The following is a 24,047-nucleotide window of genomic DNA, read 5'->3' as shown; positions in this document are numbered from 1 at the left end:
TTAAGAATGTTTAGGGCATGTTGAAAAGGATTAATTCATGTGATTGAAGAAACCATATTAAATACCTAAGAAACTGCAAAACTAAATGAGGAAACTCAAAAGATTGCATGGAGTGCTTGATCCATTTAGATATGAGCCAAACAATTAATACAAGTATGTTTTCATTGATATTTATGTTTGTGGCATGTATTTCAATTTTCAATATCACCAACATATATCATCCTTACTCTTCGAAGAGAAGTTATTGCAATTGAAACATATTCATATTAGGGTCTTTCATTTTGTCATTGTATACCTTTTCTACAATTTACTCCTTGAAGTAAGAAAACCTTCAACCCCTAAGATGCTATATACAAATTTTGATAAGTTTGATTAGCAAACTTGTATATGATAAATATATACAAAAGCTACCAGAATTTTAAGATAAGTTCCCTTAAATTTTGTAAGTTTAAGTTTGGTGGTCTATATTTTTCTTCCTTTAAACATGGGAAAAATGAGATTCTTTAAAAAAAAATCTGCATACTATCTACAACATGATTTACTATAAAGCTATAGACCTATTCATTAGCCTAGTTACAGATTGTGTACAAAAATTTGTTGGGAGATTCCCTAAAATCATCTTCTAGATTTAAATATAAATCAACTTTCCTCATCAAAAAGCTTATTCACAATAATTTCATGTTTTTTGATTGAAATCCATAGTCCATGAGTACAATGAACTACCATGGCCGTTTTCAAGGTGACTAACCATGTGAGTCCTTTACATCCTTGCATACAAATTGTATGATCAAAAGATGTTGGGATATTCCTTCAAACTAACCTTCAACTGAAAGAAGGGTTGACTTGTCATATTCTTTCACTAAGCTAAAATCTTGTATGTCTTATTTATTGAGTAACACCCAGGCTATTCTCTTCTTGCGTATTCTATTCTTAAGGAAAGAAGTAAAGATGATATGGTATTAAATTGTGTGTACCTGAATTTTAGAAAAAAAAATGTATTTTATGAACATTATTGTTTAGTCCTTAATGTGAGGTTGGTAAACTCACGGATAAAACAAGGATATCCCACACATACCAACTATTCATGTAACAGAACATTCATATATCTAAGCATGAGTAACAATAACAAAACAGCTATAACAGAAGAATGATATCTTTATTGAATTCTCAAGAATACGTCAGTACCATACCATCCTTGCCGAGGTTCCATCCGAATCATATATAGACTCGACGGTTGGCCAAGATTTCAACCGTCACTAACTACCAACTACCCCACGGGAACCTCTCGGCGACTCAAACATAACCAAACATAAACACCCAAACCAACTACAAGCTAACATGTGTTATTGACCCCTAACATCAGCCCTCCCAAAAAGTAGTCGTCTTCAACACGACTAAGACAACAGGAGCTGAAAAAAAAAAAAAACTAAGACTGAGAAGGGGGAGGAGGTGTCCCTGTGGTGGTCGAAGAAGAAGGTTGTTGGCCTGTGTGGAGTCTGAGGTTCTTTTCTGCCATTAGTTGCCGTTCCCGTGCCTTCTTTACCATATGTGCAACCTCTAATAGTTTTTTGTCCTTCTGTTCCATCTGGAGAGTAAGCTCAGCCACTTGTGCTGCCAGTACCTGTACCTCCTTCTGCATGCTGCAATGGGCCTCATAAGTAGTCACCTTCGTCTCTAGCTCAGTCCTTAGGTTCTTCTCTACTGCGGCTAACTTTGCACGCTTCTCCCCTTCCTTCTCCAGTTTTGTTGCATACAGCCGCTCTGTCTGCTGCTCTATTTGACTCTGTCGCATTTGTAGATAGACATCCCGAAAAGATCCCTCCATATTGCGCAAGGTGGTGCCCAAGGTGCCCACTCCCTCCACTAGTCGCATGCGCGTCCATTCCTGTACCATCTCCGACGTACTACTGTCTGGCCACCCTTGTTGCTCAAAGTGGCATGCAAACTCATCCACACATCCGAAAGTCATGAAGTGGCGCAACTTCTCAGCGTCGACGGAGTTGTCGACATCGATCTGCCCAATCAACTGTGCCATTCCACGTGCTATAGCTGAAATCCCCTGTAGCTCCCCAAGGAACCGTCAGAGCGAGCCTGCTAGATCGCTAGGGTCTGGTGGAGTGAGGTGAAGTCTTGCCAGTAGTCCTTCAGACCCGCTTTCCCCAACCTTGATGATCTTTGGGCTCTGCCCACCATTTCCTGTTGCTCTGCTCCTCAGTAGACATCCTCTCATCCTGATCTGTGATAGGGGTGGTCCTGTTCTGTGTTTGGTTTGGTCCAACGACCATGGCATGTGGTGAAGGCGAGGGGGGAGGGTGAGGTGTGAGTGCAAACTGCCACAGCCACCCATCCAACGATGCCTCTATATCCTCATCCGTCAGTGTCTCTAGTACTGCCAACTCCTCCAGACCATCTCCTGTCATCGGTACATCCCCCGACTCATCTCTCTGCTGGTACCATACTAGCACATGTCGTACTAGTGCCTGCTGTGTCGGTACTCGAACCTGCCATACAAGTATCGATTTCCTGTACGACTCCCTCTTCTTCCCCTGGTAGGATCGTCTCTTGAACCATTTTATTCGAACTATGTTATACGGCCTCCTCTACCACCGTACGGTCTGCCATACTCCCGCCACCTAGGTCACTAGTCGTACGATCAGGCCCACTAGTACGTTCTGCGGCTGGTGCAACTTGTGACTCGAGTACAGCTAGACTGATCTGTGATAGTGACACCCGTCGTTGTGCCGATGGTTCTCCTTCATTAATTTTCCGGAACAACACCCCTACTGGTCGTACGTACCCTACCGGACTGGCCACTGTAAGTTCTTCCTGTGGTACCAAGTGTGCTGAAGAGGACAATTTTGGGGGTGTAAATTTCACCCCGTGCTCTTCCACTGTGCTCGTAGCTCTCCATGCTTCTCTTCCTCTTCCTCCTCTTCTTGTTGCTGCGATTCCACTTCCCCTTCATCCTCTCCTGTCGTGTGTGGTGCTATACAAAACCTCTCATCTCCACTCTCCTGTTGCTCAGTTTCTTCGGCCTCCTCAGAATCCTTGGTGCTGCTGTCATCTTCGACTTCAACGGACACATCTAGCTTCCTCCTCTTTCCCGGCTGCGTGGTGTCACCAAGCATGTCCAGATGGGCATAATAGCACATGGACGGCTTATTAGGTTCCACCCTTCCATGCGGTTCAAAAGTCCCCCACATCTCTGGCAGCACTTGTAGGCGTACGACATCCAAAAAGAGGCTGATGGCATGGTGGCACATGTAAAATGTCTTGTGTTCCAACTTGAGAAAATCATGAATCCTCTCTGCGAAAAGTTGCCCCCAGTTGTAAACTTTGCCTCACTTAATGCCATTCATTAACCCTATCATCCAGATGGCTATATTGGATGCACGGCTAGCCCCTATGAGCCGACTTTTTACCAAGTCCATCAACATTCTCTATTCTCTTGGTGCGATAAAAGCACGCTTCAATCCCCTACTGTCAGACTAGACGCTCTTCCATTGCTCTTCTGTGAGGTCATCTCTGCATACCAAGTCCAACAGCCACTTCTTCTCCTTGGTGAGCTTCTTGGCCGGTTTCGCTGTAGATACCCCCTTCTCGGGTATACCAAATACCCTCCTAAAATCTTCCGCCTTGAAGGAAACTCGTACCGTGCAGCCCTAGAACTGAATGATGGAAGCCCTTTCTTGGCGGTTGTATCCAGATACCATGGTCCGTAACACCGGCTCAAAATTCTTGATGTTGAATGTCGGCATCTGGATGGCATGGTCTACCTGTGCCTTCCTAAGGGAGTCCTTTATCACATGGTCGGGAGGGGTTTCCTCCCACCAAGTACGACATTCGCTGCCAGTCACGCTCTTAAAGGCTACATTCTTGGCAGTGATTCCCTCCGGATCCTTCTGCACTTTTGGCCTGATTTTGGCCTTCTTGCTGCTGCTGGTTGGGTCTGTAGCAGTCATGGTTGCACTGTAGCTGCTTTGCCTTGTTTTCTTGTTTTTGTCCAGTCCTTGACCGTTATTGTAACGGTTAGCAACTGTGCTCCGCCAATTTGTACGGACTATTGTGCCTGTTGTTGCTGGTACGATGTATGAATAGGTGCGTATGCTTCTCTCCTCTGGCCGTACAACCTCCGCAATTTGTTTGAACTCCGCGCCTAACACCGTACGGACGACACAGATTTCCAAACTGATTCGTTCAAAATTTGTATAAACCAGTTCCTTGTTCATATGGACTTCCCTTCGTCAATCCTCGTACGACACCTACGACCTTCTTCCTGTTGTTTGTACGGATTCTTCTTGGTTGTCGTACGACCTTTGCCTTGGGTTGTCGTACCTGTAGCGTGGCCGTACGACCTCTCCCTATTTGCTTCCCTGTACACCGTATGATGTCTTCCGTGCAATATCTGTACGACTTCACTATCCACCATACAACGATTCTTGTGCAATATCCGTCGTACGGATTCACCGTACACCGTACTTTGCTTCATGTGCAATCTTTTCCGTACGTCGTACAGGCTGATTGGGTGAGCTATGCCGTACAGAATGGTGTGTTCCGTCTTACGGGGAGATGTGCTCTGCAGTACGCCGTACGAACTCCTCTCCTTTCTCTGCGCCTGTGTGCTGACTGTACATGTAATCTGTACATTGTATGGTATCTCTGCTTCTTTGCCGGCATCGTATGGATTCGACTTCTCCTGTGGCTGGACGAGATTTTTCCTTCCCTCTCAATTTTGTCCTCTTGTCAAGTTTGCTTCTCCGGCTCTGACTTCTTTCTTGAAATGTGTACAAATGGCCTTTTTGGGGGTTTTTATAATCTTTTGTCACGGTTAGGGTTAGGCATAAGTATTTTATTAACTTTTTATAAAATAATTGCCTTTTTATCAATTGTATTTTTTCCTTACTTATTTCCCTTACTTCTGCCTTGCACTTTAATTTTTTAATACTCGCTAACCTTGGCCTTTTTATCTCCTCCATATACTTTTCTTTTCCCTCTTTTAATATCCCAACTTCTAACATTTTGTTGATTTCCTCATTCACCTTGGCCGTGTAGTTCTTGTTCATCCTGTAGGGTTTCCTCCGTACAGGTTGGGCTCCTGGTATGAGGGATATGCAATGTACTCACAATTCCGGTGGTACCCCCTTCAAGTCCTTGTAGGTCCAGGCAAACATGTCCTTGTATTCCAGGAATATCCTGAAAGCCGCCGCCTTCAGTACGGGGTTCCAGTCATCCCCTACGCGTATCACCTGCGGGTCCTCATCCTTGCCCAGATTGACTAACCTTCAACTGAAAGAAGGGTTGACTTGTCATATTCTTTCACTAAGCTAAAATCTTGTATGTCTTATTTATTGAGTAACACCCAGGCTATTCTCTTCTTGCGTATTCTATTCTTAAGGAAAGAAGTAAAGATGATATGGTATTAAATTGTGTGTACCTGAATTTTAGAAAAAAAAATGTATTTTATGAACATTATTGTTTAGTCCTTAATGTGAGGTTGGTAAACTCACAGATAAAACAAGGATATCCCACACGTACCAACTATTCATGTAACAGAACATTGATATATCAAAGCATGAGTAACAATAACAAAACAGCTATAATAGAAGAATGATATCTTTATTGAATTCTCAAGAATATGTCAGTACCATACCATCCTTGCCGAGGTTCCATCCGAATCATATATAGACTCGACATTGATATCCACTCAAAGAATAAAACTAGAAACATCTTTTAGTGATCGATGTAATAAATCAGTTGTTTCCATTATTACAAGACAAATTTAGATACTAATAGAAGATTTTATTTATTATTGCATCCTTCATGGAGATCATAGCTAACTCTCCTTCTATTTGAACAACGAATTATGTTGTTTTCCTTTTTCTTTTGAATTCCTTGTTTCTGATGGCTATATTTGATGCACGTTTTTTGATCTTACGATTTCCAGAGGTGTTTATTACAGATTTTTTTGTTTTATTTTTCAAATAGATAATGCCCCCATTGGTCCTGCTTGGGGTTCTCTAGACGATGTTGTTATGGGAGGTGTCAGTGAAAGCTCAATCCAGATTAGTACAGTTGGTGGCGAAGATGGTAGACCAACTGGTTTTTTTAAAGGTTTGTTCAATATTAAAGTTATATTTTGAAACTTCAGTTTACGTCAACATGTGTTAAGCACAATTCAATCAAGCTATTTGGATTTTTCTATTTAGTGCAAACAAATTGGTGATGGTAGATTAACTTTTTGTTTTAAAAATTATTCTCCTTTTTAAGGTATATTTATGGAAACCTTAGAGCTTCAAATTATGTGAAATGCAGTTCCTTTAAGCTATCTTGGTATTGTTTAACTTTAAATGAAACAAGTTAGTGTTACATTTGTAGGTTATGTTTCTACAGCAAACAATGGAGGATTTGCTAGCATTCGAACAAAGGTATACATTTAGGATTGATGGTGAAGGATATTTATTTCTTATTATATTAACCGTTGTGTTCTTCAAGTGTCTGTACCTACCTCAAGCACTGTTAAGATTTGATAATTTTTTGTGCAGCCCATGCAGATTGATATTTGAGTATGAATATATACGTTGTGGATTAAGCTAAGTTTCCATGTTCACATTCAAAATCAAACTGACGAGAAAAAAAAAAGATAAAAAATTGATGATCAAGAAAATAATTGAAAAGTTTCAGAATGAAATTGCATAAATAGATTTATAGACACTATACTATAGTTCAGACTTTAATGTTTGAGAGAGGAATCAGTTTGAAAAGGAATTTTGAATTGAATATTTCAATTTGGAAACTTTAGATATCAGAATATGTCAAATTTGTAATTCACTTTACCTTCTCAAAGTGGCCTAAAGAAAAGTGGATTGAAGCTTATAAAATCTCCCTCCCTGCAATCTGGAAGATAGATACATACTAATATGGCTTACATACATGTGTTTTTACACATACAAATTCAACTTTGCACTATGATATTGCAATGATCAATCACATTTTGAAATGGTCCCCAAATCCTAATGTTATCAGTAGTTCAAGCCCTTCCAAAGTCAGTGTTACCGATGGCAGATTTATTTGACACTTGAGCAATTTACCTAGACAATTTGACTTCATTGCTACTTGCCCTTATAAAACTATTAGGCATTGTTTGAAGTCATGACGTTATGTTTCCTTGCTCCTCTACAATGTAATAGTGTTGTTCTAGAACACTAGCCTCATCCATCCCCCTTAACTAGAACTTTCCATTAGACAAGTGTTCTACAGATCCTAACAATTTACAATGCAAGTAAAACCAAGCAATGTAAGAGACTATAATGGAAATAGAGGATGTCACATATTCCCAGCATCTTGCAACCTCACTACATAGGTCAGCAGAGCACTCACATCAAGTGGCAAAATGTATGAGCTAGAATTGGGGTGTATATTTTGCAACGCAACTTTTGGCCCTTTACACCTCCAATATAGGACATGTCTTGGACTTGAGGATAGGGTTTTGTACACATATTGGTCAAACTTGAAAATTATCAGATCTAGTAGTCACACTAATTAGCCATACATTCACCATTCCATTTTTTCTTTTCAGATCCATTCTGCTATCTTGTCCTATTTTTCACATATTAATTGTAGCTGTGTTGCTTCTTATTTTGCTGTGAAATCTAATCCATGTATCAAAATTGTGACATGCCCTTTCTGCATATTTTCCATTTTCCTATAGTCACGCTGACAACTTTTTGGTGCTGATAGCATAAATTGACAAAAATGACATGAGGATGAATTGGGAGGCCAAAGAGCATTATCCTTGTATTTGAAGGATTTTGTTTCCTTCATTGGCTTAATTTTTCTACTCACATACAAATTCTTACAAGCCTTATTCTTTTGGCCTTTTAGGAAATTGAGTTTCAGTTTTCTTTTATCATATTCACCATTACATTATATGCAAACCAACATGGCTTACTTGATTCTCCAAAGTAAAACAATTATTAGTATTAAAGCTCCTAACACCATACATATTTATACTACTAACAAAATTATGGAACCACAATAAGTTTGCAAATTGGGTCTCACAATAGAGACAGACTTAGAAGTGAAGAAAGACACACAGAAGATGTATCATCACTGCCAATAAAAATGAGAAATGTCAATCACAATTATTCAACAAAAGCATTGAAGAAGCACATGGCAGACATTGAATAGAGCTTTGCTAGTTGATGCCATCAAAACTAATGATTACTTTGCCAATTTGTGTGTAACCACTATATTCATATACAGACATCCACAGTAATCAAAGAAAACAAATAACTTTGAGGTATTGGTTATCCATATAATTTCGGATTTTACCATGGAAGATCACAAAAAAATGTTTTGAACTCTTCACACCTCAAGACTGGGATTGTATATTTCAATCATAATTATAGGATTCAGTGTGCATTCAGCAAACTTGCCAAGTCTCAAGGCAAGGCAGACCAAATGAGGGCTTCAGACTTGCTGATGAGTTTTGGCAAGTTCATTGGGACTTGCTAATCCTGGAGGTCAGACTCAGCTGCCCAATGACCCCTAAAAGAACTGACCTAAGAAAATAAAATGCAGTTAAAGGAAAGAGACATCACTTGCAAGCAACAACAAAGACAAAAGAAAGGGCAGAGCAAAAAGAAGACATTCTGGAAAAATGTAGCCAATAGACTTGGGCAGTAAACAGTGACCATTGTATCCATGTGCAGATTTGTAGCAGCCAATGGTGCATTTAAACAAGCCCATAGTGCATCTGTAGGAGCTTAGAGTCAATCCGGAGTAGAAAATTTGAAGAATTATGTCTCTCTTTGAACTTTTCCTTTTTTCTTTGGTCTTGTGCCATTCCATTCTACGTTTCTTTCTCCTCTTTCCATTTTGAATTTATGGATTAGGAAACAAAAAGAGGGAAAAATAAAGAGATCAAAATTCCCTTCATTTTTCTCTCTTGTTCCATAATCCTTTTCTTTTTGGCTGATCTCTCTCTTCATCTACAGACAACAAACCTTAAATAGTTTTCTCTTGTTTCTTTTGCAGTTTATTTGCAATACACTAATCATTGTAATGTTGATGCCAATAAGAAAGGATCCATGTTGAAAACATGCCATTCCAGGGGCTAAGAAAGGGTAATTGGTTTGCATTTATTGCATAAACCAAAATTTTTAGGGGATGGCTGCCTAAAATTTCACTTTGCCTGTGTAATTGGCTAATGTGCTTTCTTGTCAACTGAGGTGCCTCTTGAAGTTATGTGAGAGGTCCAAAATTAGAGTCCTTTGAGGAAAGGGACCTTAGATAGAAGCAAAGAGAAGAGATAAAAGCCATGGTTCAAGGAAATTCTTCTACTTAAGTAATTTCTCCATTCTCTTCTAGTTTGAGCACTAGTGTTGATCATAGATTTTGTGGATCGGAATATATTTGTATATGACACTTCTTGAAGTTTCCAACCATTGCATGAGAGTATGGGTTGGAATAAAATCAAACATCAAGCAGAAAGGAGTGTGGCTGAGATTTTTGGTTCTATTCTTTGATTCCATTTCACGTGGCTAAGTAAACATATGATTTTTGATTTATATGCCCCTTGAAATTTAAAAGTGAGTGACTTATATTTAGAATGCTCATTTTTTTTGGGCTTTTTGTTTTAAATCTCCTTATTAACAAATTCTACTAGATAGTATTGTTGTTTCTAGGGTAGTGTTTAAAGCCACCAACCACGAAGAGATAAAATTCTTGATTTTGGATAAGAAGGTAGAATATGTGAGGTCTATTTTGATGAGCAGCATGAAATATTGTGGAAGAAGGTAGTTGTTAAGTAGACAAGAAAAACAAAATGTTATATTTCCTTGTTTCTTCCTCAAGGGATATAGTTTTCCTAAAATCTATTGATGCTTTAAGAAGGTGAAAAATATAGACTTCCTTTGCAAGATTTAAGAGGAAGCTATGGCCTAGATGGTTGGGTTAATCTTTTGCAAATCATTACAAATAATTTAACAAATTATGTTATTGTGGGACTTTCATGGAGAAGCACCCATATATTTCTAGATTTATTGTTTTGTTTATTGCCTCAATCTTATATTGGAGGATTTTGGCAAAAGTTCTTTGATCAAATTGGTTGTGGATTAAAATTGAAGTATTTGAAGATACATATACAAGCATGCTTGGGTCTTGAATTTAATTAGAAAATACATATTGTTTTGGTGTATCCCGGTTCGTAAGGAATTTTATCATATTGGAATCTTTACTTCACTTGAAGGCTACTTTAAAACGTGTTTTGGTTATTGAGGAGTGGTTCCAGTGTTCATATTCAAGGACAACTTCCAAAATTGATATTGTTGACTAGGTCTTTGTGTTGGTTGAAAATTTTGTACACTTGGGGAAATATACAAAGTTGTGGTTTCAACCATAGTGTGTGAGTAAAACTCTCCTAATTAAGGGAAGGCTCCCCCTATCTAACTACAACTTTAAAAATAAAATGGGATGGGACAATAGTTTTTCTTCTTTTTTTAAGAAAGACAATATCCTTTTCTCTTCATAGAAAAGTGATAGCAATTTAACATAAAACAACAGTAACAACTTTTTGAAATGAAATGAGAGAAAGGAAATGAAGTTTCCTAAAAGTTCAAAGACTTCCGTCACTTCCTTCGGGATGGGACAGCAATATCAAGCTCAAAGTCTTGATTATATGAAGTCCTATCTACCCTCTTCTATACTAATGCTATCAAGAACAAATTATGACAGCTCAAAGACTGAAATATCTTATTCTTTTCTACATAAAACAGTGGGAAGTAGTATAAGCTCAAAGAATCACAACTACTTCTCACAAAATCTGCTTCTAAATTCTCTTAAGAATAAGTGCAAGCACAAAGACTTACAACTCCTCTCAAAACAATATTTATTCTAATTTATATTAACCTCAAATACTTGTAGCACAAAGACTGCAAATCAAATTCAATTAAGCTCTTAAAGAAACACTTGCAAGAAAGATAATATAGAACACAAACTCAAGAATGTAGCACAAAGACTCAAAGCTTGAGCAATTTTCTTCTATTTCTTTCAATTGTTGAACTCACACATGAAAGCTCAAAGACTTCTTTGCTATAAATTTGACAGAGTTTTTGCTTGCTTTCTAAAAGATAAAGATTACAATAGACCCCTCAAGTATTTATAGAAGAGGAGCCATGAGAAAAAGGTGGGAGGATCCTAACTAACTTGAGAGATTCTCTCAACCACCAAGACTTATTCAATAACTAACTAAGACTTATTGCAACTACAATCCTAATTGAACACAACTTGTAGTTGCTTTACATGTAATTACAAAAGTGCAAGTAAAGACTTGACTGACAATTTATAAAAGGTTTTTACATGTAACTTGTGAAAACAAAATTACAACTTAGAGATTACAAATCTGGAAAAATACAACTAAGTTTTGAAAAACATTTAAGCTACAGCATGTGAAGACATGAATCCTTCGAACTTCTGGATGATCATTCGTAGCTCAGCAGGATTCGGTTCGTGGGTGTTTTTGGCAACGACCATTGTCTTCACAATGGTATCATGGCATCGAAGAAGCATAGAGTTGTTCTTCTCCAAGATGGATTGGATTTCGTGCAAAAAGATTTGATGTTTCATCAGAACATGAATTGAAGCAACTGAGAATTGTTCGCTCCTCCATTCATTATGAATCCTCATCTGTAGATCTGCGAGCACTTCTTCTTCTAGTATCAGCTCTCCATTCTGACTCATTATGTTGCAAGAGGCCTTCTCACAATGGGAAACAATACCTTGGAATACCTCACCCCACAATCTCATTGCATCATCAATCTCCTCAATGAGGGATTTTAGAATAAGGGCTTTATTCTCCAGAAGTTCTTCAAATTCCAAGTACATGACCCTGAAAGGAATAATGGCATGCTCCTGAAGAACACTCAATTGTTGTTGGGGCATTGTGCCGCAAATTGTCAAACTACCTTCAACCCTTTCCAAATTTTGTTTGAAAGTCTCGGAGGTATGATTCAATTTTTCTTTAGTGATCTCCAACTTAGACATCATTTGGAAAATGTCTTTCAGCACTTTTGCACACAGATCATGAAGTTGATTCACCCAAGAATCCAATGCTTGTACTTTCTGGGCAGCTCTTTCAACTCCATGAATCGACTCTTGGGAACCGGAAGAACTTGTAGGATTACTCCCTTCAACAACAGGTTTTGCAATCATATGAACAACTGCAACAAGTTGCTGGTTATTCTCTTCTAGCTTGTCTTTATTTGCTAGGAGTTCGTCATACCGCTCACTAGTGAGGCTACAGATTGCTGGTATTGTGTTTGACCACTTCATGTGTTTGTTTGCCCAATTCTATCCTTGTAACCTTGTAATCAGCAACTTATATTTCCTCACGTGGCTTATCCGCAAGGGGCTCAACAATTTCTGCCACTTTCATCTTATTGCTATCAACGGTTATTCTTGAAATTATCTTGGCCTTTTTAGCAACCTTGGGCCTAGACTGCTTGAGTTGTTGATAGTCAAAGACATCAGGAGAGATTTCCCGCTTCTTCCTCTTTGGGGTAAAAGAACTAAGCCATGGAGGTAAAACAACTAGTTCTCCTCTAGTAGCTGTTGAAGGCGAAAGAGAAGTTGTTTTTGTTTGAACAACCGTGGTCACCCTGGGAGGAGTATCTGTTTGGATGGTGACCATGGTTTGCTCAGTAACCAGTGGGCATGAAGATTGCCTCATAAATTCTTCAAAACCAGAAGTAGAGGTATCAATCTCTGACAACTGGATACATGCAGGAGTATCCTCAGAAATTTTCAGCAAACCCTCTTGTTGATGATCAGGAGGCGGCTCAACTGCTGAAATAGGAACGACATTCTGAGGAGACTCTTCCACTATTATGTTAGGAGGAGAAAGAGGCGTCTCGATGGAAAATGAAGAAGGAATCTCATGAGGTGAGTCTGAAGCTAGAGACTTAGGAGCATCATCTGTTTTCTATCCTTCTTCTGGATTATTAGGATCAATCAAACGAACATGAGATTGAGACTTTTCCTTTCCACGAACTGTCGCCTCCTCAGGAGGAAGCACTACTGCCCGACTAACCCGCAATTTGATCATGGTGCCTAAAGATGATGCACCTTCCTTGTTGTCAATTTGAATCTCAGACTTACGTCCAAGAGGCCCCATAGAGTCATTTTCCTTCCCAATCTTGATTTTGATGAGTCTAACACCATTACCTTTAAGCGAAGCGTTGGTGTTAGCAAGGATAGGCTGAAACCTTTCAAGAATGGAAGTGCACTCTTTGTGTGACCATTGGATTAAAGGAAGTGGAACTTCCTCAACCCTTTGTGAAATATATTCTGGATCAAGTACATGACCATCATCGATCATTCTTTGCGGAATGTCCACCAGGTTCAGATCAATAACCTGCTCAACAGTAAGCTTGGAGTAGTCCATCTTGAGAACCTCCATTTCTGTACGGAGATCTACCTAGATATCCTCAATACGATGCACGTGCATGAAGGACTTTTTGATCTTTTCCTTCATACCCCGGTAATCAAATTTTGCCCTGGATTTAAACCTTTCGAATTTAATCTCTTGCATCTTAGTCTCCATAGCTTTGGCTTTGTCAGATGTGACAAGAGAATACCGACCAATCTTCATTGGGTTTGTTGTAGAAATCCCTATTTCGACCTTATGTTTGACAGACTGATGAGGGTGCACAGCCATGATTTGTCTTCCCAACTCCATAAGAATGATCTTATCAGTCGGGTATCTAGGGAGCATGTATGGCTGCCCACTATAGCATCCGACTCTCATATAGGTAAAGGTCGGGAATTGAAGAAACAAGCACCCATATTCATTCACTCTTTCCCATGCCTCATCTGACACCCTTCTGTTCTTTAGAGTCTTGTCAAATTGACACATGAAGTAACCAAAGAATGCATCTTGAACTCTTCTGAAATGTAATCTGTTGGGTCTCAAAGGTAGCTGATCATAATATTCCCACACAGGTATAAGCGAGCGATCACCTTTGGTAGAAAGACTAGGGAAATGTCTGAGTGACGCTGCCAAATACACTAAGTATGAATTCATGTAAAACGTCATGGTGGTAGGGAATGCTGCAAGTTGCTCGCATAAAGCATCATTGATAATCTCTCCCCATGATATATGATGGGGTTGCCTTATGAACATGGTAAATTGATACATCCAGGGTTCAAAAACATTAGAGTGTTCAAGACCCATCATCCTGCTAAGGAGAGTTATGATGTCTCCAATTTCCCACTTAAAGTCACAGCGGTACAACTTAGCCCACCTTGAGAAGGCGGCTCATGGCTCATGAATCCACCTGTTAATATGACACTTGCAGTCCTTTTCCCTCTTGACATAGTACTTGGCTGCACTATGCTTTGAAATTTCCATATAAACAGGTGCTGGTGGTATTTTGAAGACTTTCTCAATTGTATTTGCATCAAGGCGGATTATTGCCTCACCATCATCATTTTTAATGGTTCTTGTCTCCTTGTCAAACAGCCGCTGCATATTGTTATCCACTAGAAAAGAGGATGCGCGATGGATGTGGCTGTCCAACAGTTGCTACATATTACTATCCTGTGGATCCTCCACTCTCTTGACAAATTCTGACATGTCCACATGCCCTATCTCCGTGTCTTTTATGCGATCCAAAGGAGAGGAAACTTGCGAAGGTGAAACTTCATTCTGGTACTTGTCATATTTATACTTCATCTTCTTTGGAATAGGAGAGGATGGTAAATCTTACATTGAAGGATAACCCGGTATACTGCGATGAAGACTTAAAAGTGTTAGTGCAACATCATAATCAGCTGCAACTAACATTTTTCCTTCTTCAAATGGGAAGAACTCCAACCCTTGCACTTCACGATTTTGTGAGAGAAAGATGGGAAATAAATGGGAATGGTGGAAATTTGACTTTGACCAATTTCGGATCTTGGGGAAAATTTTACATGTATACAAGTTGGGAAGAGTGCACATGCAATCGTATTTTTAAAACCCGAATGCAAGTATACTTGTAAAACGAAAAATGGAGAAATGAGTAAAAAATGAGAATTAGACTTGCGGGAAATGACGTGAATGAAAAGTATGGGTATAGGCAATATGGATGGATGAAAACGGGAAGATTTTGGGAATGTCATTTCCAAGAAAATGGGAAGAACATTGGACATGCAATCCGGTTCTAAAAACCCGATTTTAGAAGGATGGGTATTTTTCATCTTTGCAACTTGGAATTTTAACAAAAGATGGTTAAATTCTTGTAACCATAAGGGAAGAACAATTATTTTCATCCAACTTGTAATTGGGATTTAAAATTCCGAATACAAGTAAAGAGGGAAAATGGGGAAGAACAATGCAATTCAAAAATTGCTTTACAAAGGGGAAAATCTCTCACAAAACCGACTTTTGGGGCAAAATAAACATATACAAAAATTTACAACTAGAAGGGAAAAACAAGAAGACAAGAAAATGAAACAAGAAAAAAAAAGAAATCATACCTTGCTTCAAACTGAAATGCCTCTTCAAAAAGATGATCAATCTTTGAAAGAAGGGAGGAAAACTCTTAAATAGAGATTAACCGCATTCCAAAACCCTAGCCACGTTTTATTAAAATGCCTTGGGCAGCAAAACGTGGCAGCAAAAGAAAACTTAATGGAACAAGAAGTGGTCAAACCTCCATCAAACCTCAACGCCTTAGCATAGCAAGCAAAAACGACTTAGGAGATTGGAGATCCGTGCCAACTTGGGAGAGAAAATCGCGGTTTTAGCAAAAAACGTGTTTGCTTATTCAACACCAAAAAACCAGCAATTGTACATCCCAAATGGCGTGATATGTGTTTGCAAATGCATGAAAATAGGGAAGAATCCCAAACGCCTTCTATCTCCCAAAAAATCTCCGCAAAAAATGCTTCAAATTTCCAACAAAATCGCCTTTCTTTAGCTGGTCGGGTTTTTGGAAAAGGAATGCAAGTCTCATTTTAGATGCAATAGAGAAAATCGGGTTTTAATTCCCATATAACAAGTTTAAAATGTTACTTTTCTCTTAACAAGGCAAAATCGGGTTTTAGAAATCCAATTACAATTTTAAAATTCCTCAATTTACACTTTATGGAGAAAATCGGGCTTTTTGGGCATAATAGCAAGTTTAAAATTGTCACTTTATTCCATTCTAAGCAAAATCGGGTTTTGGAGAGAGAAATGCAAGTTATAAATAACTTGTAAAGGGAAAATAAAATCCCTACAACAAGTTTTAGTAAATCAACACATGTAATAAGGGAATAAAATCCCCATTACAAGCAAAAGACACTAAAATAGGGGTTTTACAAAAGAATTACAAGTGACTTTTAAATATGCAATTTAAAATTAACTTGTAACTTATCCAAAAAATCCCTATTATGACTTAAAAAGCCAAAAAGCATCAAGGGGGAAATAAAAAGTAAGTTACAAGTTCTTTTTTCTAATAAAGTGCACTTGTAATTAGCCAAAAATTTCCGTACAAAGACTAAAACAAAGGAAATCATTAAAACTTGCAATTCAAGGGAAATTTCCCACTTGCAGTCAGAGAGAAAAATCCCAAAATTGAAGGAAAGATATAGAAAATGAACCCAAAATGCGATGAAATTTGAAACGTGGTTCGAGGATGGAATGAAGATTAAGCCAGTCCAAGGGCGAAGCGAAATTCTGCCTCAGGAAACGTGCCACAGAGTAAAATTTTCATTTTTTGACCAAAAAATTTATGTAATGCTCCTTAATTTTTGAAAACAAAAATGAGGACAACACTTTGATGAACAAGAATTTTGGTTTCTAGTCAAGGAGATTGTGAAGGTAAGTTGTTATTTCATTTCTATTTTCTCATTTTATTTGTTTTATGGTATTTTTGTATATTTATGGTCTCTTCAATAAAAGTTTGAGAACTTGGACTCGCCTCGGACTCGGCAGCCCAAAAATTGGACTTGGACTTGAACTCGGCATAGTTTTACAAAAAAACTAAAACAAAAAATTAATTCATTTAGAGAACATAAAAGCCATAATTGAAACATTACACATGTCATATGATCTCCAAACAGTCAATATTTGAAATTTCATCATTCATACTCATAGTTTCAAACTTTAAAATGTATAAAAGCAACATAAGTTTATAAACATTTACAAAAATACATATAATGATATGCCCAATTGTGAAAAACAGCAAACTAAAGAGAAGACTACATCTTCCTCTTTTCTCTCCTAATATAGCTCAATTTTTTAGGCCTTGAGCTTGTAGTAGTAGCAGTAAGTGTTGAGGTATCTAAATGGTGAGATGATTTTTCTTCGTCATCTTTGTCATAATCTTTGTCCTCCTCCATTTCATCCAATCCTACTGCTTGTGCTTCTCCTCTCCATTTCTGCAGGATCTTCTTTGGTAAGGAGGACATCATCACCATCATTTTGTTCATTGATGGTCCAATCACCATATGGATCAATTTCATCCAAGTCAATGGCCTCATGTGAAACACCCTCCACCTTTCTAGTGTGAAGGCGAAGGTTGTATCGAATGAAGACAAGATCATTGAGGTGCTTCTATGTCAACATATTTCTCTTTGTGTGAATGCTCTCAAATAAACTCCAATTCCGTTCACACCTAGAAGCACTATGTATGGCTGGGACAAAACATGGATGGCTATCTTTTGAAGATTAGGCATGCCAACACCACAGTTCTTTCACCATAAATCTACAAAAAAACATTTAGAAATATTAGAATTGAGAAAAAATGTAACAATCAAATTTTTAGTTTTTTTCTTGTAGTATTGAACTAAATTTTTTACTTGGTTGTTATTTTCCTTTCCTATCAATTGCTTGTTGTGAAGAGAAGAATATCCTCTCTGCACCCTTGTAGATCTTGAACAATGAACATTTCCAAATTCATAAATAAAAATATAACAAATGTCAAATCTCACCTCCAACTCATCAAGAACCTTGTCTCTCAACTCAGGATTAGGTGCCATCTTATCAATGGATTCAAAAACACCTTCCATGATCTCCTCATCAGCTCTAAATGAATCAGAGAAGTATAATTTCGGGTTCAAGAAGTAGGCGAAGGCATGTATCAGTTGGTGGAGTTGGTTTGTCCACCTACGATCAACGATGCACCAAAGGATTTCACATTTTCTTATATTTCTGCCATAGTAATGTGAAATAGCCTCTTTGGCCCTATCCATGGTCTCATAAATGAAACCCATTGGTATGCCTTCTCCATCCACCATATGAAGAACCCTTACCAAAGGTTCCATCACCTAAAAAATGAAAACAAATTTTAAATTAGTACAAAATTAACCCTTGAAAAAAAACCAGCAAATAGATTATCTTGTATAAAGTTTACATTTGTGTTTGTTACTTACCCCAATCAACTCCTCTCCACTTTTGGTGAACCCTTCATAAAAAACAATACTTACAATCTTCTCTGCTTCAGCTCTTTTAGAGTATGCAGATTCCAACCAAGCATTAGACACAAACATGCTGGTTGAAAATTTTGTACACTTGGGGAAATATACAAAATTGTGGCTTCAACCACAGTGTGTGAGTATAAACTTTCCTAATTAAGGGAAGGCTCCCCCTATCTATTTAATACTAAAACTAAAATAGGATGGAACAACAATCTTTCTTCTTTTTTCAAGAAAGCCAATATCTTTTTCTCTTCACAGAAAAGTGATAGCAATTTAATGTAAAACAGCAGTAACAACTTTTGAAATAAAATGAGAGAAAAGAAATGAAGTTTCCTGAAAGCTCAAAGACTTCCGTCACTTTCTTTGGGACGGGACAACAATATCAAGCTCAAAGTCTTGAATATGTGAAGTCCTATCTACCCTTTTCTATACTAATAATAACAAGAACAAAATATAACAGCACAAAGTCTGAAATAACTTATTCCTTTCTACACAAAACAAAAAGAACTAGTGTGAGCTCAAAGTCTCACAGTTATTTCCTATCACAAAATCTACTTCTAATTTCTCTCAAGAACAAGTGTAAGCACCAAGTCTTACAACTTCTCCCAATAGAACTTCTATTATTACTAAAATTAATCTTCAATACTCGTAGCACAAAGTTTACAAATCAAATTTGATTAAGCTCTTTAAGAAACACTTGCAAGAAAGACAATATTGAACACAAACTCAAGAATGTAGCGCAAAGTCTCAACACTTGAGCAATCTTCTTCTATTCCTTTCAATTCTTCAATTTGCACATAAAAGCTCAAAGACTTCTTTGTTGCAAATTTGGCAGAGTTTTTGCTTGCTTTCAAAAAAGATAAAAATTACAATAGACCCCCTCAAGTATTTATAGGAGAGGAGTCTTGAGAAAAAGGTGGGAGGATCCCAACTCACTTGAGAAATTCTCTCAACCACCATGACTTATTCAACAACTAACTAAGACTTATTCAAAGTTACAAGTCCTATTCTAAATTGATTTGTAATCAGTTTACTTGTAATTACAAAAGTGCAAGTGATGACTTGTATTTTACAAAAATGCTTTTACAAGTAAACATGTCAAAAAGGAAATTACAACTATGAAATTACAATTCTGAAAATACAACAAGTGTTGAAAAACACTTAAGTTGCAGCATGTTTAGATATGAATCCTTCGAACTTCTGGATAACTGTTCGTAGCTCATCAGGATTCGGCTCGTGGGTGTTCTTGGCAACAATCATGGTCTTCAAAATGGTATCATGGCATTGAAGAAGCATAGAGTTGTCCTTCTCCAAAGTGGACTAGATTTCCTGCAAGAAGATTTGATGTTTCATCAAAACTTGAATTGAGGCAGCTGAAAATTGCTCACTCCTCCACTCATCATGAATCTTCATTTGTAAATTTGCAAGAACTTCTTCTGGTAGCAACTCCCCATTCTGATCGATGATATTGGAAGAGCCCTTCTCACAGCGAGAAACAACACCTTGAAATACTTCAACTCGCAATTTCATTGCGTCATCAATATCCTCAATGAGGGATTTGAGAACGAGGGCTTTGTTCTCTAGAAGCTCTTCAAATTCTAGATACATGACCCTGGAAGGAATAATGTCATGCTCCTGAGGAACACTCAACTGTTGTTGAGACATCTTGCGCCAAACCATCAAGTTACTTTCAACCCTTTCCAAGTTGTGTTTGAAAGTCTTGGACGTATGATTCAATTTTTCTTCAATGGTCTCCAACTTAACCATCATTTGGAATGTCTTTCATCACTTGCGCACACAGATCATGAAGCTGATCCACCCAAGAGTCCAATGCTTGTACCTTCTGAGCAGCTCTTTTAACTCCTCAGACTGTTTCTTGTGCACTTGTGAAAGTTGAAGGATTGCTACTTTCACTTGAAGACTTGGTAATCTTTTGGATTGCTGCCATAAGTTGCATATTTTCTTCTTCTAGCTTATCCTTCTTTGCTAGAAGTTCATCACACCGCTGCACCAATGAGGCTACTGACTGTTGGGCATCATGTTTGACCACCTCATGTATTTGTTTGCCCAACTCCACCCTTGTGATCCTATAATCAGCAGCTTGCATCTCTTCACGTGGCTTGTCTACAATTGGCTCAACAATTTTAGCCACTTTCATCCTGTTACTATCAACTGTTACCCTCGAGATTGTCTTAGCCCTTTTGGCAACCTTGGGTTTGGATTGCTTAAGTTGCTAGAAATCAAAGATGTCAGGGGATATTTCTTGCTTCTTTCTTTTAGGTGTAAAAGAACTAAGCCATGGAGGTAAAGTCATCAACTCTCCTTGAGCAACGACTGAAAGTGAGGGAGAAGCAGTTTCTGTTTGAACAACAGTCGTCATCCTGGGAGAAGTTACTGTTTGGATGGCAACTATAGACTTCTCATAAATCAAAGGGCGTGATTATTGCATCATGAACTCTTCAAAACCGGAAGTGGAAGTATCAATCTCAGACAAAGGGGCATATGTAGGCTTATCCTCAAAGATATTCATCAAATTCTCTTGAGGATGATCAAGAGACGGCTCAGCTGCTGATATTGGAATGACCCTCTGAGGAGATTCACCCGCTGAGACAGGAACAATATGAACAGTGGAAAAAGTATCCACATTCGCATCAAGAGATGACATAGGTAATTCCAAAGGAATTTAAGGAGGAGCCTCATGAGGTGATTCTGAAATGAGTGACTCAGGAGCATTGTTTGATTGTAGTTCCTCCTCTGGATCTTCAACATCTATCACATGAACATGGAGCTGGGATTTTTCATTTCCTCGAACTGTCACTTCCTGAGTAGGAAGTACCATCGCCTGACTAACCCGCAACTTGATTCTTGTGCCCGAAGATGATGTACCTTCCTTGTTATCTATCTATCTGGATTTCACACTTACATCCAACCTTGATTTTAATGAGTCTAACACCGTTATTTTTGAGCCAAGTGTTAGTGTTAGCTAATATAGGTTGAAATCTGTCAAAAATGGAAGTACCCTCCTTATGTGACCAATGAATTGATGGAAGTGGCGCTTCATCAACTCTCTTTTTAACATACTCTGAATCGAGTACATTTCCATCATCAATCATTCCTTGCGGAATGTCCACCAAGTTCAAATCGACAATTTGTTCAAGAGTGAGCTTGCAATAATCCATCTTACAGACTTCTTTCTCTGTACGGAGATCCACCCAAATATCCTCTATGCGATGCACATGTATGAAGGACTTTTTGATTCTCTCCTTCATACCCCGGTAGTCGAAATCTGCTCTTGACTTGAACCTTTTGAGTTTTATTTCCTGCATTTTGGTCTCTATGGCTTTGGCTTTGGTGGATGTAATGAGGAAGTACTGGCCAATCTTCAATGGGTTAGTTGTATAAATCCCCATCTCAACCTTATGCCTGATAGATTGATGTGCATGAACAGCCATGAAGTATCTTCCCAACTCCATAAGAATAATCTTATTAGTTGGGAATCTAGGAAGCATGTACGGTTGCCCGCTGTAACATCCAACTCTCATGTAAGTGAAAGTTAGGAATTGAAGGAATAAGAAGCCATATTCATTCACTCTTTCCCATGCCTCGTCTGACACTCTTCTATTCTTTAGTGTCTTGTCAAACTAACACATAAAATAACCAAAGAATGCATCCTGAACCCTCCTGTAATGTAATCTGCTGGGTCTCAAAGGCAACTGATCATGGTAATCCCATATGCGTATAAGCGAGCGATCACCCTTGGTAGAAAGACTAGGGAAGTGTCTAAGTGATGCTGCTAGATACACTAGGTATAAGTTCATGCAGAACGTCATGGTAATAGGGATTGCTGCAAGTTGTTCACTCAAAGCATCACTGATGATTTCACACCATGAGATGTGATGGGATTGCCTTATAAACATGATAAACTGATACATCCAGGGTTCAAAAACATTAGATTGCTCTAGACCCAAAATCCTACTGAGGAGAGTAATGATGTCTCCAATTTCCCATTTGAAGTCGCAATGGTATAACTTAGCCCATCTTGTGAAAGTGGCTCGTGGCTCATGGATCCACCTGTTAATGTGGTGTTTGCAATCCTTTTTCCTTGAAACATAATATCCAGCTGCACTATCTTTGGAAACCTCCATATACATAGGTGCTGGTGGTATTCTGAAAACTTTCTCAATAGTGGTTGCATAAAGACGGATTATCGCCTCCCCATCATCATTTCTGATAGTTCTTGTCTCTTTATCAAAATGATGAGCACAAGCAAGAACAAACTCAGGTTCTAGGGCAGCTACCGGAAAAGAAGAAGAAAGGTGAATGTGGTTGTCCAAGAGGCGCTGCATATTACTATCCTTCGGATCCTCCACCCTTTTAACAAACTTTGACATGTCAACATGCCATATTTCCGTATCTTTGATACGCTCCATGGAAGAGGAAACTTGAGAAGGGGAGATCTCATTCTGGTACTTGTCATATTTGTATTTCATCTTCTTTGGAGTAGAAGATGAAGGTAGATCAGACATTGAACAAGAACTTGGCACGCTGCGATGAAGATCTAGAAGTACTAAAGCAACATCAAGATCAGCCAAATGAAACATATTTCTTCTTTTCAATGGGAAAAACTCTATCCCTCTTTGAGAGGAATATGGTGAATAAATAGGAACACTTGGAAATTGGCTTTTGGTCAATTTCGGATCTTGGGAGATATGTTACAAGTATGTAAGTGGGGTAGGACATATTCGCAATCGGGTTTGTAAAACCCGAATGCAAGCATACTTGTAATAAGGAAAATGGAAGAATGTGTGAAAAATGGAATTTTGACATGGAAAAGAAAATGTGAATGGAATGTGTATACAAGGGTGACGAATGCAGATGAAAAAGGAAAGAATTTCGAAAGATCATCTTCAAGAGAATGGGAAAAACCTTCACTTGTAATCAGGTTTTTAAAACCCGAAATTGGAAGGACAAGCTTTTTAACAACTTTGAAACTTGAATTTTTGGCAAAAGATGATTAAGTCTTTTCAACCAAAGGGGAAAAACTCACTTTTTCATCTTACTTGCAATCGGATTTTAAAAACCCGAAATGCAAGTAAAGAGGGAAAAAATAAAGGGGAAAGACAATGCAATTCTTAAATTACATTCAAGACTTGGATAGAAAGGGGAAGATCTCTCTCAAACCCGAACTAAAACAAAAACAAAAATACAACCAGAAAGATCAAACAAGGAAAGAAAACAAAAAAGAAAGGAAATGAAAGCAAAACTGAAAATAAACCTTACCTTGCTTAATCAAGATGCCTTGCAAAGAGATGAAACAATCCTTGAATGGAAGAACCGACTCCTTAAATAGAAAACAAATTAAGCTCCAGAACCCCAACCACATTTTTGCAAACTCGGATTTGAAGCATAAACAGCAAAAACGACTACCAAAGTGGAGGAAGAATAGGTCAAACGCCTTGCAAAGCCCACATATGATAGAAAGAAACCAAAACGACTAGGCAAAGGGAAGATATGTGGCAAGAATGGTGGAAAAACATGGCTCTCAAAGCCACGACTAAATTTGGTAAAAAACGCCTTCCAAAAACAGCAACGTGTTTCAAAACATA

The 24,047-nt window shown here is 38.2% G+C and overlaps 1 protein-coding gene across 2 annotated transcripts in view; it reads left to right on the top strand.

Annotated features, from left to right (window-relative positions):
- LOC131062702 (protein HIGH CHLOROPHYLL FLUORESCENCE PHENOTYPE 173, chloroplastic) overlaps positions 1-24,047 on the top strand; it is a 200,517-nt gene that overhangs the window by 99,930 nt on the left and 76,540 nt on the right. For both annotated transcript variants that reach the window (XM_057996403.2, XM_057996404.2), the window contains exons 8-9: positions 5,986-6,111; positions 6,376-6,425. In XM_057996403.2, the coding sequence (XP_057852386.1) occupies positions 5,986-6,111; positions 6,376-6,425 (176 nt within the window). The remainder of the gene's footprint in view (positions 1-5,985; positions 6,112-6,375; positions 6,426-24,047) is intronic.

The sequence above is a fragment of the Cryptomeria japonica genome, chromosome 3 (assembly GCF_030272615.1).
Source record: "Cryptomeria japonica chromosome 3, Sugi_1.0, whole genome shotgun sequence".
In the NCBI taxonomy this organism is placed as follows: Eukaryota; Viridiplantae; Streptophyta; class Pinopsida; order Cupressales; family Cupressaceae; genus Cryptomeria; species Cryptomeria japonica.
The sequence above is the reverse complement of the archived record's forward strand: the minus strand, read 5'-3'. Positions and strand labels throughout refer to the sequence as shown.